Below are 19,961 nucleotides of genomic sequence, written 5' to 3'. Positions count from 1 at the left end.
CCCCTCAGCCTAGAGCCCAGGCTCCTCCACGAAAAAACAGAAGCCACCAGGATGAGAAGCCTGTGTACTGCAAACTAGAGAAAGCCTGCGCACAGCAACAGAACCCAGCACAGCCAAAACAAACAAAACACCTAAGAAAAGAGCATACCAGAAAAAATTAAAAACCAAAGCAGTTTTCTAAATTTGCCTTTGACCTACAAGGAAATGCCCAGGGTTCTAATCCTAGCTCTGAGCAAGTCTTAACCACTCAGCATGTACTACAACAAAGGGTACTAAGACATGTCCCAGGGCCTTGACAGAAACTAAATGATAAATACAGCAGATAGAAAGCACCGAAGCCACACCCAGTGATACCTGAATCTGAGTTCAGGCCAACACCCTGTTGCAGTTACCTACAGGGGCTACGGGGATACAGCTGCCCACTACGAGGCCAAGGGAACACGTTTTGAAGCCCAGACTTAGCTGTGCAGAAACGTCTGCTTCTCCCACGCCTGTGGCCACTCACCCAGACTGACGGGCGAAGCTGTGGTGGTGCCGGGAGGTCCCGTCTCCTCAGCTCCTGTTTACAGCAGGCCCAGATCTTAGCACAAGGGCTGCCAGGGGAAAGGGAGCGGCTGCTCTCAGGGAGCAGCCAGGTACCAGGCCGCAGTGCAGCCAGTGCTGCGGGCGGCCACAGGACCAGCGCCTCGCCGCCTGGGGCTCAGGGGCCAGCGCTGCTCAGGGACGGGAAAAGGCAAACAGGCCAAGGGAAGTGCTGGGACAAAGGCTCGGGGAAAGGAATGGGGGCATGAGAGCGTGAGCAGCAACCATCCTGTCATACAGAGGAGGGACGCTGAGAGACCAGGCTGGAGACTGGCCAGAGCCAAACCTGCACGCCTCACGGTCGGACTCCGCATACTGCTCCTGGCTTCCCCAAAAGGGGCTCAGTGAGGTTAAGGAAGCTGTGTTCTCTAGGAACCCGAGAGCAGCAATCTCTACCCTGTCCACCTCCCAAGGAGGCTCAGACAACAGCTGTGAGGCAGAAAGAGCAAAGAAACTGCTAGGATTCTGCTATGGAGAACAGCGGGAACACACGTTGGGGACCCAGGCAGAAATGACTCCATCATGATCGGCGAAACTCACCGCCTCTGTTCGATCCACACTGTGAGCAGGCTGCAGCCCGAGGCCTGGACGGCGCCCCCCGGCTCTGGCAGAAACTCAAGGTGACACGTTGGTTCTGACCATTGTTTTTAATTGAGAAAATCAAGTTACACATATAAGAAGCCTGTAAACACTGAAATGCAGAAATATATAAGCTGGCACACAGAATTCGTACTCTGAAACAACACAAATCTGCCATGAGGTCTGTCCTGCTGTGAGGGGTGGCGTGGAAGAGAGGGGGATTTCTGGAACCAGAGCGGACACTGGGGTGAGATCCAAGGCGGAAGGGTTCCCATACAACCAGAGAGCACAGACACGGTGCTGTTGCCAGCTGACTCTGGCCTGGGGGCGGTCAGCCTGTACTTGTGCTCGGCCGTGGCTGCTCCTGCGGCCGCTGCTTTTTCTTCTTCTTCTGTTTGGAAAGGCAGCTCAGCGCGGACTCACCCTTTCTTGGGGCAGACGTGAGCAGGGGCAGCTTGCCCGACTGAGTGGGATACTTGGTTTTCAGGTCATCTTTAAACAGCGGCTGCGAAAGTAAATGGCGCAGCTCCTTCTTCAGGATCTTCATCTGCTTTTGTCTCCGACGCTCTTCCTGCTCATCAACTTTTCCTCCTTGAAACACAATTCAAAATAGATCGCATTTACTATGACTTAGCAGCAGCAGCAGCAGCATAGGAGCATTTTCTTTCCCTTGATGGATAATACTTGTGATGAAAAAATGTTTTGGACCTCTTGGGGAGACAGGGCTCCTAGGTTCTCTGCAGAGGCCAGTGTTGGCTAACTTCCAACAGTTTAGGAGAACCACTCAGGGCCACCCTGTCCTTCAACCCCATGAGGCAGGTACTTTATGCCCTGGTTTTATAAATGAGGACAGCATAGGTACAACAGAGTTGAGTAACCTGACCTGGTCACATAGCTAGTTAAGAGAATAGGCAGCAAACACCTGCAGTCTGGCCTCAGAGCCTGCCCTGACCTCCCCCATCTCTCCACACAAGGGATGGAACTACAGCCTCCAGACACGATGGCAACGGCTGAGGGCTTTAGGCTCATCTGAGATCAGGGCTTCTCGCAAAGGAGGAGGAGGCATCCTGCTGGTTTTGAGGGGGCCCACGGCGGTGGGGGAGGCTCCAACAGACAGAAGTTGAAGGGAAAAACCAAAGCTAAAAGCTGAATGAACCCTTCCTCAAGCCCATCTGGCTCCTTACCCCTATACATTTCTTCTTCCAGCTCAATCTCCAGGGCAGCCGCGGCCTGCTCGATCCAAGAGTTGTGCAGACAAGCCTGGAAGTTCCGATACTCCGCTTTTTCAATCTGTCGAGCTAAACGGATTCGCTCCTAGGGGCAAGGTAGAGAAAGTATTCATCTGACAGAGGGTTCAGGCCTCTGGGGAAAAAAGGCTCATGTAAGTTGTGTTTTTAAAAAAGCTCTTGACGTCAGTGCTCAGAGAGAGGCACCTCAGCTCCCATCAAAAAGCATTTCTTTGGTCTCTGGTTAAAGTAATCACGACTGGTGAGTGTGTACACATGAACCTCAAAAGCCAGCTTTCCAAGCCAACTTTAACAGCCCCTCTTCCTGGCAGCCCACCTTGGTCAGACTCCCAATCTACATGTGTTCAAAGGGGAAACCTGTTTCCCAGACACCATGGCTGACCTCCACAGCCGAGCTGAGACCTGGAAACACCCCAACAGCAGAGTGAGGGCCCAGCTCTCACTCTACAGGGATAAAACAAACCTGTCACAGGACTGCCTCCCCCTGTCATCCTCCTCCCAAAACACTTCGATTCTCCTTATGCATACTGGGTTCAGACCGCAGTGACAGGAAACACCAAAAAAAAAAAAATGGCAAAGATCTTGTGATGAAGAGCCACGGGAAGCACGGTGGCTCCTAAGCCTCTCTGCAATCTCCATCTGTCCGCCTCATCTCCCACCTCATTTTCCCATACAACTGACATTCCTTTTGAACCAGAGGAGCCAACAGAACTGGAGCCATTCCTTGCTTTTTGCTCCCCCAATTCCTGGAATTCTATCCCTTCTTCATCTCCTCACATCTCTGCCTGCTGGAGGCTTGGAGGAAACTAAATCCCCTACCCGTGTTACTGTACGCCCACCCGCCCACAGTGCTTCCTCTGCACCTGAACTTCAACCTGCCGCACGAGCCAGTGGACTCCTATGGAAAAGCAGCCACCCCGCTTGGGTGCCCGACACGCGATAGACAGCCCATAGTCAGTAGCACTCACTCAAGTGAATGTTTACCAAGTAAAACCCCAAAGGTAGGAACTACAGGCATCTGCTTCAGGGATGTGACAGACCTTCGTTTTCTGCCTCAGTGAGGCACACTGACCCCACTTCCCTACAACAGTCCGTCCGTCCAGCTACGCTCGCTGCGCTGGCCAGCGGGGGGCGGCAGTTGATGGTGGAAGTGTCCGGGGCACAGCAAAGGAAGGGCTCATGAAGAAAGCTCCTCACTCTGGCCATTCACCCTTTCCTTCCTCCTTCGAGGAATGGTGCCCTCCCATTTCTTTTTTACACAAAACTAGGAACTAGTTTCCAAGAGCGGTACTCCAAGAATCCCACGGCAAAGTCAGGGAGGGGCACAAGCCCTCCCCTCGTCAGCACTGCGCTTCCAGCTTTTCTTTTTACCTTGACTGCATCCATGTACTTTGTCTGCACAGGAAACAGTGGGATGTCCTCATCTTTCTTGAGGGTTTTGTAAATCTTCTTAAAGTTGATCACATCCTCAGGCCCAACCAACATCAGGCTGAGGCCTTCATTGGTGGCACGGGCAGTCCGACCACTTCGGTGGACATAAATCTCTGAGGTGCGAGGGACCTACCAATGAAGAACTGGGAGGTTAACATGTGGCTGTCACCAAACACCGCTCGTCCCCTCAAGGCCAACAACCCAAGGCAGGACTCTCATCCCTCCCAGCCAGTCAGCTAGAAACCTCGCCAGCCCTGTGGAGAGATTAAGCCCTTCTCCCTAGGTCCCACATCCAAACTGTCCCCAGGTTTGGCCCCTCCACTGTGCAGGCCCCGCCCCCTGGCCTGGTTCAGGTTCTCATGGCCATCCCGATAAAGAGCAGGAACAGTGGATGTGTCATCCACAGCTAACGTGGCGTGGGAGTGGACAACTGCCCCCCACACCGGGCCACACACCACTAATCAAGAGCAGTCTTCTCCATGGAGCCCAGGCCACGCTCAGTGTCTTTCCCAGGGCAGCGCTCCAGGCAGACCCAGTAGATGGTGGAGTAGAGGCTGTGTGCTCAAAATCAAAACTAACTGCTGAAAAACCGTCAACAGGACAATGTTGGATCCCACTGAAAAAAGATACCCCACACCCAAGGGCAAAGGAGAGGCCCCAACAAAATGGTAGGAGGGGCAAAACTGTGTTTAGAATCAAATCCCATGCCTGCCAGAGATGCTTGGAGGGCTCAAACAAAACCGTGTGCACACCAGGACCCAGAGACGCCACGGAGACTGAGCCAGACCTGCCTTTGAGGATTTGAGTGTCTCCTGCAGAGGCACAGGTCAGCAGTGGTCTGCCACAGGGACAGGGGCTCTGGATGCAGCAGACCTGGGAGGTGTGGCGTGTGGCCTAAGTCCTCTTAGAAGAGGTCACCATTAGCCCCACCATAGAGCCACTGAGCAGATGACCCACAGACCGGAGAACAATTACACCAAGGAAGTTCTCGCACTGTTGCAAAAGTTTTAGGGCCCACAACAGATTTCCCAACCTGGGCATCTGGCAAAAGGACTGAAAACCCCCAGGGAATTTGACTTTGAAGGTCAGGGGATTTGATTACAGAACTTCCACAGGACTGGGGCAACAGACTCTTGGAGGGCACAAACAAAACCTTGTGTGCACCAGGACCCAGGAGAAAGGAGCAGTGACCCCACAAGAGACTGAGCCAGACTCGCCGGTGAGTGTCCAGGAGCCTCCAGTGGAGGCATGGGTCAGCAGTGGCCTGCCGTGGGGTCAGGGGCACTGACTGCAACAGTCCTGGGAGCTGCAGCATGCTGGCTTAAGTCCTTTTGAAGGAGGTCTCCATTACCCCTACTATATTTGGCCTCAGGCCAAAATATGGAGAGAACACAGCCCTACCCATCAACAGAAAATTGTATTAAAGATTTCCTGAGCATGGCCCCGCCCTTCAGAGCAAGACCCAGACTTCCTGTAGCCTGTCCCTCTCATCAGGAAGCTTCCACAAGCCTTTTATCCTTATCCATCACAGGGAAGAAAGAATGAAAACCACAATCACAGAAAACTAACCAAACTGATCACATGGATCACAGCCTTGTGTAATTCAATGAATTATGAGCCATGCCCTGTAGGGCCACCCAAGACAGATGGGTCATGGTGGAGAGGTCTGACAGAATGTGGTCCACTGGAGAATGAAATGGCAAACCACTTAAGCATTCTTGCCTTGAGAACCCCATGAACAGTATGAAAAGGCAGAAAGACAAGACACTGTAAGATGAACTCCCCAGGTTGGTAAGTGCCCAATATGCTAATGGAGAAGAGTGGAGAAACAGCTCCAGAAAGAATGAAGATGCTGAGACAAAGCCAAAATAACACCCAGTTGTGGATGAGACTGGTGATGGAAGTAAAGTCTGATGCTGTAAAGAACAACATTGCACAGGAATGTGGAATGTTAGGTCCATGAATCAAGGCAAATGGAAGTGGTCAAACAGGAGACAGCAAGAGTAAACATCGACATTTTAGGAATCAGTGAACTAAAATGGACCAGAATGGGCAAATTTAATTCAGTGCCTAACCCATGGTTCATGATGGTGCGGGAAGTGAAACATCCTTCACTTCCTCTTTGAGCACACACCCCTTCTTCTCACTGCCCGGCAACAGCCCACTACCACACGTTCTCTCCTCCTTCTGTCCCTACCTCTACATGCCTGAATCCTCTCCATCCCTAAATGCCAAACATCTTTTAGAAAGCAGTTTCCAACCTAACCTCCCACACCAGAAGTTATCTCTTTGTCCAACTTTATTTTGCCACTTTCTAGTATCTTCTGCCTTAAATTATGGCTGCAGGCATCTAACCTCCTCTAGTGGACTTGATATTTCTTAGGGGCTGGGAACTGTATTTTGTTCATCTGGATACTTCCCACAGACTGACCGAGACTCTCCCCAAAAGAGGAGGAATAAAGATTTGCTCAACTGAACTGGCACCCTCAAAGACTGTTAAAAGTGTGAAAGATTTAAAGGAAAAAAAAGAAAGCAAGGATTTAAAAGGAGAAATAATTACACCAGTTACTGAGTACTTACATGGTGCTAGGTGACCCATCAGCATTAGTTCATTTAATCAGAATAACCCCATGAAGTAGGTAGCAGCCTCACCACTCCCAATTTACAAAGACATTGAAACCAAAGACACTCAGTAACATGCCAAAAGCTAACCCACTGAGAAGCAGCCAATAAGCATTCAAAGGCTGGAAGTGAGGTTTGAGAGCCCATGCTCCTAACCACCACTCTCTGCTAATTCTTGCTAGATTCATGCACGAATATTAACGTCCGCATTAACAGCAGCTAAGACTTAGGAAGTGCCGCCTGGCTTTCTGAACTCCTCACACATAATAACCTATTTCACCTTGCAAGACTTAACCACCACACTCTTTTCTCTCTTGCAGGGTAATCATTTTACATGCTAAACTTTACTACGCCCACTTCACAGAAGAAACTAAGACTCCTACCTGCCAGTATTACGTAGCCTGCCCAAGTCAAAAAGAGAGGGCCTATTTGACACCAGACAATGTCAAGAGGTTCTGGAGAATAAATCTCACCAAAGTAAGTGGAAGCAGCTAGTTGGTCACCAGACACCAGTGGTATTCTCTGCTGCATGAGGCCTTGGGACCAACAATTCTCCTTTTCCCTGTTCTCTCCCTCAACCTTTGCTTTAAAAATTCCCTGCTCAATGCTGGGAGATGCCCACAAATTCCCCGATGTCCCTACCTGGTAATGGATGACATGCTGGACTTTTGGAATATCCAGGCCCCGAGCTGCCACATCTGTTGCCAGGAGCACACAACTGTGGTAGAGAGAGAAAGCTTATTAATAACAACTAATAGCTATCATAATCAACTCCTTACCACAATCGAGTACTCTAAATACTACAACCCTTACTAACACTCTACAAGATAACACTATTATGTACATATCTCCCTTTGAGAAACGAAGAAACTGAGGCTCAGAGATACTAACTTCCCAAGATACATACATGCCTATTCGGCTGTGGAGCCAGGATCCAAACCTGGGTTTCACTGGCCACAATCAATAAAGCCACACTCTGCAATAACACAGACTACTTTAAGTGAATTAAATAGGGTCATATTCTAGGTCCGTGACCTCATCTCCTATCACCCTCTCACTTAATTCCCTCAGTCACACAGGCAGATATCCTTGCTTTTGCTCAAACATGCCAGATCTGCTCTTGCCTCCAAGTCTTTGCTTAGCATACTTCAGGCCAGAATGGTTTTCCTCAGATAGTCACATTTCCTTACTTTCTTCCACGCTCTGCTCCAATTTCACCTTATGAGAAAAGCCTCCCAGACCACACACCCACAGTCTGCTCAACTCCCTATGTAACTTTACTTCTTAGCACCTAGCACCACTTGACAAGCTATATACTTACTTTTCCCTCCACATGGATGTAAACTCCCTGAGAGCAGAGACTTTGCATTATGCACTCTTCTATTACCAGGCCCTATGGCACCCCACTCCAGTACTCTTGCCTGGAAAATCCCATGGACGGAGGAGCCTGGAAGGCTGCAGTCCATGGGGTCACTGAGGGTCAGACACCACTGAGCGACTTCACTTTCACTTTTCACTTTCATGCATTGGAGAAGGAAATGGCAACCCACTCGAGTGTTCTTGCCTGGAGAATCCCAGGGACAGGGGAGCCTGGTGGGCTGTCATCTATGGGGTCGCACAGAGTCGGACACGACTGAAGTGACTTAGCAGCAGCAGCAGAACAGTAGCAGGTTCAAAACAAACACTCAATAATATGTACTGGATGATGTTTCATAATGTATGTGTAGTTTGAGGAGGGTCAAAAGCACTTGAGATATGTTTTAAAAATAAATGTACTAGATGAGAGTGAACCTGCCTCATGCTGTGCAAAATTTCAAAAAAGGCTGGGGGCTGCTGCTGCTGCTAAGTCACGTCAGTCGTGTCCGACTCTGTGCGACCCCATAGATGGCAGCCCACCAGGCTCCTCCGTCCCAGGGATTCTTCAGGCAAGAACACTGGAGTGGGTTGCCATTTCCCTCTCCAATGCATGAAAGTGAAAAGTGAAAGTGAAGTCGCTCAGTCGTGTCGGACTCTTAGCGACCCCATGAACAGCAGCCTACCAGGCTCCTCCATCCATGGGATTTTCCAGGCAAGAGTACTGGAGTGGGGTGCCGTTGCTACCTTCTACTAATAAGGCTCCCAAGAGAGAAGGTAGCTTCCCACCCTCCTGGCAACCTGGACCCAGTGGCCAGTCTGTGCACAGGCCTGACTTACTCCTCCAGATGGGCAAACTGCTCCAGGTTTCTAAGCCTCTGCTTCTGGTGCATGCAGGCATGCAGGGTCAGTGGCATGATATCCAGGACTTTGAGGAGCCCGGAGAGGCGCTTGATGCAGGAGATACTGTTGGCAAACACTAAGGTGCGGCCTGGATACTGCATCAGGAAGTAGTACAGATACAAGTCTTTCTCGTCAGTCTCACAATGGATCTTGGTCTCTGTCAGCGTCTCTACCGTAGCCTCCTTTCTTGTGAGGTCAATGACCTTGGGCTTGCCCCTCATGCCAATCTTCTGCATGAGGAGGTCAAGTTTGGCAGTTTTGTCGATTTTCTTAGCGTGCTTCTTGTGAAGGATGCGGGCAGGAGCTTGATGTACCAGGGTCAGTGTGGCGGAAAAAACAAGGGTCTGTCTCTTTGGGTTGTACTGGGAATCACTGAGCATCTCTAGCAGCTGTGAGAGCTCAGCAAAGTGGCCTTTCTCAACCATCCGGTCAGCCTCATCGATCACCAGGCACCTACAGATCCAGACAGACCCGTGATCACCAGGTTAGTAGCAGGAAAGAGGAGTCACCACAGCATACTCTACCCGTGCCCACCCCCCACCCAGCCAACCCAAGACAAACACCACTTTCACCACCTCCACCAGGGCCCTCAACTAACCTCCTTCACACATGCTTGGTTTTCTAAAGGCCAAGTCCCTAGTACCTAGTACCAAGGCTTAGTACCCCATGATGGCACTTTGTGACAGGGAGGACGCCGTGTGCCAAGTCACCTCAGGCCCACTTCAGAACAAGGGGTGGGGGAAAAGGGAGGTACTCTCACCTGAGCTGCCGAAGGTTGCTCAAATGAGGGTGCTTTTCTTTAACTAGCTCCCACAGCCGGCCTGGAGTGGCGATCACGATCTCAGGCTGGCGGTTCAGCATCCTCTGCTGTTTCTGCGTGGACATTCCACCAACCAGAATAGCGGTTTTAATGCCTATGTTCACACAACACGAGGGACAGTGTTAGTCTGATTGCTTATTTCTTCCACCGTGGACACCAGTGCCCCCAGATTAGCAAAGGCTGCCAGTCAGCGGCACAGCTCCCCTCTCCAGGGGAGTGCTAAGAGCTGGCCTGGCCTGCTGATGCCGTTACTGGAGGGCTTACTGGGTCTGCTATGATCTAGGCTCGGCCTACTCCCCCAACTTCATTTTTTTCTACTCTTTTCCCTCACCCGCAACAGTAGCGCTGGATTTGAACCCAGGCATGGTGACATCCAAGGCTCGGGAGAAGCAGACCAGTGGCACACTGCAGTGCTGGGAAGATGGGACCAGCAGCTGTGACTTCTCCCAGGGGAATTCCTGCCCGTCCCCCTCAATCCAGATTCATCTCAATCTCCTCTAATGCCTAGTGTTCTCTTCTCCTCTCCAGTGGAGGACCTCTCAAGGTGTCCAGTGTGGGAGGAACAAAAAGGATCATGCAGGCAAAGTGCTTAGTCAAGTGCCTCACATACAAAGTAAGAGCTCAGTAAAGAATCATTCCTTTTACTATAAACTTGAAACCCCTACTATGCAGCCTTTCCCAAGGAATTCCCTGAGAAAATTAAGTGCTAATGCCCTAAAGCAGAAGTCCGCACACTTTTTTAACAGTCAACAGTTGTGGCCCTGTGTGTGGGCTCAACGGTCTCTGTCACAACTACTGCCTCTATTCCACTCTTCAGTGGTGGTGCAAAAGTGGCCATAGACAATGTGCAAATACATGGGTGTGGCAGCACTTTATTTACCAGAAAAACAAACAAACAAACCACCCCCTAAACGGTGGTTTGCCAAACCCCTCCAAGTATCCACTGTATTCAGTAAGGTAACTAATTGCTTAATGCAGCTAGAACAGTGTTAGCTATGTGTTATCCTTGGGAGAATTAAGAATGTGTCACTCAAACAGTTTTCTGTCGGGCTTAATTCTCTGGCAAATCAAATTCCCTCTAGAGGGCGGGACGCACAGCTCATTCACCTCTACCACCCCTGCCACTGCGATCCTTTCAGGAAACATTTATTCAATGAATTAAACCTCACTTGTAAACTTGGCCACAGCATCGACGTGTTGTTTGACCTGAACAGCGAGCTCTCGAGTGGGAGTCAGAACCAGTCCAAGCAGAGGACGCTTCGGCGGCGCAGTGCGGCCACCCAATTCTTGTTTCAACTTTCCAGTCTGCTCTTCATCATGCTTTTCCACCTGGTTTTCTTCCTGTTTGGGGGTGGGCTTCTCCCTGATCAGGGAAGAAGGTCCTTCACCAGCGTGACCATCACCGCCACGGGGCGGCAGCCCCGGGTCTGAGGCGGCAGCTCCAGCACTGGCTCCTGCCTGGCTGGGTGGTGGCCCAGTCTTCGCTCCAATCGCACTGGGAGGTGCTTCACCCTCAATTCCAATCTCATCAGGCAAAGCTCCAGACGCAGCTCCAGCCTCATTACTGGCCTCCCCAGGTGGAGCTCCTGTGTCACTTATTGCTGGGGTAGGCTTCTTCTTCACCTGCCACCGTAGCACTGCGTCAATCATTGGAATGGCAAAGGCAAGAGTTTTCCCACTTCCTTAAAAGCAGGACAAAAAAACAAAAGCAGTGTGAATCAACAAAGGTACACACTCTTGCCTGAGGTTCTATTCTTACTCGGAATAAGGGACCCTGAAATAGCCAAGTGCCACCCTGACCAATGCAAAGCTCCTTCCACCCTAGGCCGGTATCCCAACTGCGCTGCACCCAGAGGACACGCGTATACTTCGGCACCTGAGGGCGCGTCCGACAGACGGCACTGAGCTGAGGCCAACAGTAACTGGAGACAAATGTCCAAACAATGAGACCCAAAGAGGCAGGTGAGATGTGGGTTGTGAGTGTTTTGTTGCTGTTGTGGAGGAACGTAAAACTGAAGGGTAAAAAATGGAAATCTGTACAATACGTTTCCAAAACGTTTCTTTGGTGAAGGAGGAGGTAGTGAAAGAAAGTTTTCTTAGTTTTCAAGGAAACTTTAAAGCTTTTGTGTATGCCTGAACATTTTCAAACTAGCCTCTGAATGTGTATGGAGCCCATCTATGTCGTCAAAAAACAAAATGAAACAAAATACCTCAGGCTGAGAATTTAAAGTGATTCCAAAATTACAATGCCCCAGGCAGAAGCAAATAAGTGATCTCTATGTGAAGACGCTTTTATCACAGGCCTCAAAAAACTCACAGATGATTTTTCAGAGTAAAATGAGCTGAGTTCTTGCTTATAGTACCTTGTTCCTTAGAGCTGCCCATTTTCTGAGATGACTTCTATCACATGTTTCAGGAAGAAAAATGCCAATTCTACACACACTCCTTCAGAAAACTGAAGAGAATACTTCAAGTCTTTCTGAGCCCAGTATTACCCTGATTTCAAAACCAAAGACATTATAAGAAAACTACAAATATCCCATTAAGAAAAATTAAAAAAACCATCAACAGAATTTTAGCAAATCAAATCCAACAATGTATAAATGGAATAATATATTGCAACTAAATTCAGTTTATCATCATCAACAAATTGAAAATGAAAAAAGTATGCATCCCATATATGCAGAAAAGGCATTAAAAAAAAATACCACCACAATTCCTGATAAGAATCTTTCTCCAACTAGAAACAGACGAGAATTTTCTCAACCTGACAGAAGCTAAATATGATAAACCTACTGCTAACATCATATTTAATGATGAAACACTGAACATTTTTCCCCAAACAGGGACAAAGCAATGGTGCCCACAAGTTTTAGCCAGTGTGATAAGAAAAAAGTAAACAAAAGGCAACCAGACCAGATGACATAATCACCTTTGTAGAAAATCCTATGTAATCTTCAGGAAACCAGTTAATCATACCAAGTTGCAAGATACAGATCAGATCAGATCAGATCAGTCACTCAGTTGTGTCCAACTCTTTGCGACCCCATGAATCGCAGCACGCCAGGCCTCCCTGTCCATCATCAATTCCCGGAGTTCACTCAGACTCACGTCCATCGAGTCAGTGATGCCATCCAGCCATCTCATCCTCAATATAAATAAACGCATACTTCTATTTACTAGCAACAGAAATAGGAAATTTTAAATTGCTATTTACAAAAACATCAAAAATATGAAATAGTAAAGGATAAAGCTAACGGAAGTATATACACTGAAAACTACAAACACCAGTAAGAAAAAGCAAAGACCTAAAAAAATGGAGAGATATACTGCATTCATGGACTGGAAGATTCTAGACTGTCTAGATGTCACATCCTCAGTTGGCTCTATAACCAATGCAATCTTAATCAGAATACTAGCTGGCTTTTTTGAAGAAACTGAAAAGCTGACTTTAAAATTCATATTGAAATGCAAAGGGCCTCAGTTCAGTTCAGTCGCTAAGTCGTGTCCGACTCTTTGCGGCCCCATGGACTGCAGCACGACAGGCTTCCCTGTCCATCACCAACTCCCAGAGCCTACTCAAACTCATGTCCATTCAGTCAGTGATACCACCCAACCATCTCATCCTCTGTCATCCCCTTCTCCTCCTGCCTTCAGTCTTTCCCAGCATCAGGGTCTTTTCCAATGAGTCAGTTCTTCACATCAGGTGGCCAAAGTATTGGAGTTTCAGCTTCAGCATCAGTCCTTCCAATGAATATTCAGGACTGATTTCCTTGAGGATTCACTGGTTTGATCTCCTTGCAGCCCAAGGGACTCTCAAGAGTCTTCTCCAACACCAGAGTTCAAAAGCATCAGTTCTTCGGCACTAAGCTTTCTTTATAGTCCAACTCTCACATCCATACATGACTACTGGAAAAACCGTAGCTTTGACTAAATGGACCTTTGTTGGCAAAGTCATGTCTCTGCTTTTTAATATGTTATCGAGTTTGGTCATAGTTTCCTTCCAAGGAGCAAGCGTCGCTTAATTTCATGGCTGCAGTCACCAGAATAGCCAAAACAACTTTTAAAAAGAACAAAGTTGGAGGACTTACACTACCTGACTTTAAGACTTGCACTAAAGCTACATTGTCCAACACTGTGAGGTGTTGGGAAAACAGTAAAGATAGACAAATGGGTCAATGGAAAAGAGAAGACTCCAGAAATAAACCCACACCTATATTGTTACTGATTTTCAAAAAAGATGTGAAGGCAATTTAGTGGGGAAAGAGTTTTTCAACAAACAATGCTGGAGTAATTAGATATCCATATGCAAAACAAAACCAAATCTATGATCCATATTTCTCACCACAGAAGTTAACACAGGAACAATCCGACTGAAACACAGAACCTAAAGCTAAACTAGTAACACCTCCACAAGAAAACGTAGGAGAAAATCTTTGTGATCTTGTGTTAGGCAAAAGATTCTCAGGAAAGCAAATCTGTAAAAGATCATTTAAACTTCACCAAAATAATAACTCCTGCTCTTCAGAAGAGAACTAAAAGATAAGGCACAAACTAGGGGAGAAAAATGCACACCATATATCTGATACAGGAGGTGTGTCTACAATATATAATGAATTCAATAATAAAACCACAACCCAATTAAAACACAGGCAAAAGAACTAAGCGGGTATCACCAAAGATGATGACATGGATGACAATTAAGCACTTGAAAAGATGTTGCTTAACTAGTCACTTTGGAAATACCAATTAAAGCCACAAGGAAGTAACACTAAAAATTTTAAAATCTAAATTAAATTAAAGACCGACCACACTAAGCACTGGCAAGGACATGGACCAATTCGAACTCATAAGTTGGTGATTATGTAAAATGGTACAATCACTTTGGAAAACTCCTCAAAGTTACATTTACAAAAGACCTAGCCATTCCACATCTAGGTATTCAGCCAATGAATCAAAGCATACATCCAAAGATTGATATGCCAATATTTATGATAGTTTTACTTGTGAACGCCAAAAACTAGAAAGACCAGAACCATCCATCAACACAGATAAACAAACCGCACTATATCCATTCAGTGGAATGCCGCTTATCAAGGGAAAGAAATGAACCACTGGTATTGGCAATAACACGGCTGAGTCTCAAAGGATGCTGAGTTAAAGCGCAAGATTCTCCCTCCCCAAAATACATATTTGTAGGATCTATTTTAAAATTCCGGAAAATGCAAACTAATCTATAGTGATAAGAAGACTATTAGAGGTTATCTGTGGATGGACAAGAAGCGGACCAGGGAAGGCGGGATTATTACGGGGCCTCACATCTTTTGGGGGTGATGGGTAAGTTCATTACCTGCATTGGCAGCAGTCTGTCTACAGCAGTTTGTCTCTGAGACTTGGACCTGTGGATCCACAGCACTCAAGAGAAACAGCCTGAGAGGACCTGCGGTATAAGCCCACACGCCAATCTCTAGACCCAATGGCTCACACCTGGCCTCTGCCTCCAGGCCTCTCTGCACATACCCAAGTCCTGTAGCAGCGCTGAACACACACAGATCTGGTCTAGAATCCTAGCACTACTGCTTTCAGTGGGGCAGTTTTAGGGACTCTGTCTATCCTCAGTGAGGCTGAGTTTCCTCTTCAGTAATATGGGAATAATAATGGCATCCATCTCAGAGTGGTTGTGAGAACTTTCATCAATATAATGCATGTAACACACTGCATGATGTATTTTAAAGAAATGTTTTAATACTGTTACCTCCATTCTCCCTTCCTGGGGCTTCCTCCCTCTTCCATCTTTGTGACTTTTATACAGGACCTCACCTCAAGTTTCCTGACCACTCTTGCAGAAATCTAAGGCACAAAGTTTCTAGATGGTCTATTTCTGAAACAGAGCAGGACCCAATAGTTCTTCCCCATCATACCCTCTGCCTGCCTTTTATCTGTGGAAAAACTTGAGCCAAACAGTAAGTTTAATGAGAAAAGTGAGAAAATGCAGAAAAAAAGGAAAGCAGTCCAACAAGACTAAATAATAACAGTTTAGTCAATAAACACAGTTAAGGACCTTTAGTTCCTTCTCGAGGGCTACAGATAATATTCTGAGCCACATCCTGTGAGCTGTCTTGTAGATACTGAAACTCCCACCAGATGAAAGAAGTTAACTGCATGATGACCAGACTGTAGCCGTGACGTTGTTGTTATTTACTCACTATGACTTACTTTTGTGACCCCTTGAACTATAGCCCCCCAGGCTCCTCAGTCCATGGGATTTCCCAGGCAAAAATATTGGAAGTAGATTGCTATTTCCTTTTCCAGGGGATCTGCCCAACCTAGGGATGAAACCTGCATCTCCGGCATTGGCAGATGGGTTCTTTACCCTGAGCCACCAGTGTATAAGCTGCCACATTTCTGAGAACTGGCCTCAAGAAAACTGAAACAGACAGACCTTGGAGCTGAAATTAACTGAACTTAAAACAGTCAAAATGAGGCTGGTCAGACTACCAATGACCAAGTTCAAGATGTCTGTCAGAGCTGACTGTGCTGTTTCTGCATGAAGCCCCCTCCCTCTGTCTATAAAAGTTCTTGCCCACTGGTTGTCATGGGAGAGCAGGGGTGGCAGGGGGAGAGCCAGCCTTTGGACAGGAGTCTTCCCCCACTCCCCATTGCTGGTATCCAAAATAAAGCAAACTTTCCTTTCCACCAACCTGGCCTCTTCATTGGCTTTTGAGGAGCGAGCAGCCACCCCTCCTTTGGTTACAGGTCTATGCCATACAATATTTTAGCCACTAGCCACATACAGCTATCAAGCACTTAAAATGTGGCTGCTCTAAACTGAGATGGGTTCAAAATACACATCAGATTTTGAAAACAGTATAAAAATTAGAACGTAAAATATCTAATTAATAATTTTACATTAATTAACACTGAAATGTTATGTAATGGTTAAATATACTGTTAAATTTAATCTTCACTTTTTTAAAAAACCTTTTTTAATATGGCTCCTAGGGAATTTTAAATTACACATGAGGCTTGCATAGCATATGTTATTTCTAATGGTTACTGTTGGTCCAGTTGGACTACTAGTTTCAGGTCTGTTTGCTCCTTACCCCCATCAACAGTTTAGTCTCCCATGGTGTCAACCTAGCATCGCTTCAGAAAGCCGCAGACGGCCCAGGGTATGAGGGACCTTTAAACAATGCCTAGTTCAACAGTCACCGCCTGCCCAAATTTGCCTACAAAATCTACCCAATGGTTATCACACACTCAAAACCTTCCAATGCCAATAAACCCACCAACTCCCAATGCAGCCCTTTTTATCTGTAGACAACTCTTGAGAATTAGACACTTCTTTATACTGATGAAGATCTACCTCTCCAGAGGGCTGATCTTAGTCCCACTTTACCCCCGAGTCATGCAGAAAAGGTTCAAGAATTGAAAAAAACTACCATTTACAGATCACTTGGGCTTCCCTGGTGGCTCAGCTGGTAAAGAATCTGCCTGCAATGAGGGAGACCTGGGTTCGATCCCTGGGTTGGGAAGATCCCTTGGAGAAGGTAAAGGCTACCCACTCCAGTATTCTGGCCTGAACAATTCCATGGACTGTATAGTCCATGAGGTCGCAAAGAGTAGGACACGACTGAGTGACTTTCACTTTCACAGATTACTTACAATGTACTGTGTAAATTTTAGTTTACTATTGTTTTTTGTTAGCAGTTTACTATTGTGTAAATGTATAAATTTAGTAAGCATATACACTTAACCCACATAGCAAAAAGGGCTTTCCTTGTGGCTCAGTGGTAAAGAATTCACCTGCAGTATAGGAGATCCAGGTTCAATCCCTGGGTTGGGAAGATTCCCTGGAGAAGGGAAGGGCTCCGCGCTCCAGTATTCTTGCCTGAAGAACCCCATGGACAGAGGAGCCTGGAGGGCTACAGTCCATGGGGTTGCAAACAGTCCGACAGAACTGAACGACTGAGTACAGAGCACACAGCAAAAGATGTAGGTACTGAATTTACCTACCTCCATTTGATAATGCAGTCTACAGGGCTGAGAGAAATAAAGTGACCTGCACAGGGCACCACTCAGGAAGTGAGCCATTTCAACCCAGAGCTAGCGGACTTCTTAAAGTCTTCATGCAACAGTGCTTTTGTGGTCATGTTCCCAACATTCCCCAGTCTCCCAACCATCCAGCCTGTTAGTGGCCACAAGCTCAATCCAGAAGCAATCTCGCCCTGGCCAGATAAGAATGCCCTTACCTGTCTCAGCAGCCCCAAGGATGTCCAGTTTGTCACGAATGGCAGGTGCCAAGGTCAGCGCTTGGATTGGTGTGGGGGCAGAGAAGCCTAGAAAGCTGAGTGCTCGGAGAACCGGCTTGGGTACAAACAGATCCTTCCAAGCCGATACATCTGCTTTGTGATCATGCATTTCAGGCATCCACGTTTTTGCTTTTTTGGGCACCTTTGGAGAAATACCCTGGGAAGGCTCTGATTTTTTTTTCCCTTTCTTTTTCTTCTTTTTTGGTACAGTCTGGGCCGGGCTTTCGGATGCCATCTCCCCTACCTCTGGATCAGGACAAATTGTGCCCTCTCCCTGGGGCGCTGGCTCAGTATCTTTGACCTCAAACGCTTTCTGGGAACTGGTTCCTTCAGTTTCCACATCTTTACTCTTCTTCAACTTCATCTTTTTCTTTGAAGAGCCAGGCTCTCCCTCCTCATCTTCTTCTCCAACAGCCTGTGCCTTTCTCTTCTTGGACTCTCCCTTTGAGAAGAGACTGGAGGAACTCTTGGCAGGGGAGACCAACCGGTAATCTGTCAGTTCCTCAAAGCACACCAAGTCATCCATCTGTCCGTCTGCAAACATATTTGGGTCTATCTTCACCTCCTTCCATTTTCCCACAACTTTGATTCCCTTCTTCTGAAATCTGCCACAGTTTGTTGGCTTCGGTCTTGATTTTTTCTCTTTCAACTTCATGGCTGCTGAAAAGGAAAAAAATGTTCCATTAGACTGGCAACTGAGAAGCAAAGGATTCTAAGGCAACAAATATTTCCTAAGCAGCTATCAGGTCTTACAAACAAGTAGGGACACAAAGATGGCTCTAACACTGATGCGTCCAGCTGGAGAAGATCACAGAAGAGAAGAAATATACCTAAGAGCACGCAGCTACAACAGAGAGGCCTACAACAGAGAGGACGCAGGAGGTGTAGCAAAGACAGACGAACTAGATCCAGTTTGGATTTCAGACCCAATACTTACCGCCTGGGTGCCCTTGGCAGGTCCTGCTCAATCCTCTCTGAACCTCAGAGTGTTCATATTTTAAAAAGGTGGGAGGGATTTACCTGCTATAAACTCACCTAAAGCGTGGAGGGTGAAGCCTACCACACCAAGCCATTCTGAAGCCATAATAAGAATCTAAGAGGGGCGGTCGCTGGAGGGTGCGTGAGGAGGTCGGCTCTACTGAGTGCACAAAGCTTTCTTCCCTCTCAAATCTTACCCCAAGAGGTCAAATGCCTGTGTCACCACTCTGGCTGTTGCCAAGTGACTTAAAACCCAGCCAGCTTTAATCATTACATTTTAAGTAATTTAAAAACCACTGATGCACAACTCGTTTGACTGGAACTTGATCCACGTCCTCCCTTTTTCAGAAAGGCAGAGGAAAATCATAGCTTCCGTGGAAAACAAAGGGAGACCTAAGTTCGAATCTTGACGCGCCACTGGTCAGCTCTGGGTCTGGGGTGGCCGTTATTAATCTCCACGAGTCTCAGTTCCTCGTCTGGAAAATGGGGATGAGAGAGCCTGCGGCTCCTTGGATTGTCACGCCATGACGAAAAAGTGGCGCACGTTCAGAACCGCTTTGCATCGCGCGCCCTGGGCAAAGCACGCCAGCGTGCAGGGAAGGTCCAATCCCACCCCGCATCCGCGACGCCGCGATCACAGACTACCCTCACCAACCGAGGGGAGGCGTGAGGAGCAGGCACAAGCGGGGCGAGGACGCGGAGTGTGACTCGCGGGGTAAGCCAGGGGGTCCCTCCTTCTGGGGCCCGGCCCGGCGCCGCACCGGCGCCTCGTCTCAGGCTCTAACGGGCGCACCAAGCGGAGAAGCCGAACAGCCAAGCCCTGACGCCCGCTCGGCTGATTCGGAGGCCCTAGAAGAGGCCCCCAGAGCAGGGTCGGCCAGGGCGCTTGACAAGGCCGGCGGCCACCCCTCTCTGGTCCCGAGAACCCGAGGGCTTGGAGGAGCCCACCGCGAGAGCCCGCCCCCAGCCCCGCTCCGACTCCGGCACTCACCGCGAGGCTACCCTGCCGCGGCCCCCTCAGACGCCCAGCAAACGCCTCCAAACACGCAGCACCGGCGTGCCGCGGCAGCGTCCGCCGCAGTTCCGGGGCGGGGCTTGCATGCAGGCACGCGTGCGCGCAGCGAAGGAAGTCCC

The 19,961-nt window shown here is 48.1% G+C and overlaps 1 protein-coding gene across 2 annotated transcripts; it reads right to left on the bottom strand.

The window, feature by feature from the left end:
• Positions 1 to 1,214: 1,214 nt before the first annotated feature.
• DDX24 (DEAD-box helicase 24) lies at positions 1,215 to 19,960 on the bottom strand. Of its 2 annotated transcripts, none has more exons than XM_006060741.4 (9): positions 19,819 to 19,960; positions 17,790 to 18,509; positions 10,707 to 11,219; positions 9,478 to 9,631; positions 8,655 to 9,170; positions 7,104 to 7,179; positions 3,780 to 3,968; positions 2,346 to 2,475; positions 1,215 to 1,752 (listed from the first exon to the last, which is right to left on the bottom strand). In XM_006060741.4, exons 2-9 carry the CDS (start codon positions 18,502 to 18,504, stop codon positions 1,493 to 1,495), a joined length of 2,553 nt encoding a protein of 850 aa, XP_006060803.2. In that variant the 5' UTR covers positions 18,505 to 18,509; positions 19,819 to 19,960; the 3' UTR covers positions 1,215 to 1,492. The 2 variants fall into 2 exon arrangements, with proteins under 2 accessions (XP_006060803.2, XP_006060804.2); XM_006060742.4 differs by having other exon boundaries at positions 17,790 to 18,506; positions 19,819 to 19,955.
• Between the last annotated feature and the right edge of the window lies 1 nt (position 19,961).

Source organism: Bubalus bubalis, chromosome 20 (assembly GCF_019923935.1).
Source record: "Bubalus bubalis isolate 160015118507 breed Murrah chromosome 20, NDDB_SH_1, whole genome shotgun sequence".
Classification (NCBI taxonomy): Eukaryota; Metazoa; Chordata; class Mammalia; order Artiodactyla; family Bovidae; genus Bubalus; species Bubalus bubalis.
This window is presented reverse-complemented; position numbering and strand designations above follow the sequence as displayed.

Coding starts and splice junctions, on each gene's coding strand:
- DDX24 (XM_006060741.4), bottom strand. CDS start 18,504: ATGAAGTTGAAAGAGAAAAAATCAAGACCGAAGCCAACAAACTGTGGC. Junction 9,632..10,706: donor TGCTGTGGCCAAGTTTACAA/GTGAGGTTTAAT, acceptor GTGTGAACATAG/GCATTAAAACCGCTATTCTG. Junction 9,171..9,477: donor AGCAACCTTCGGCAGCTCAG/GTGAGAGTACCT, acceptor CTGGATCTGTAG/GTGCCTGGTGATCGATGAGG.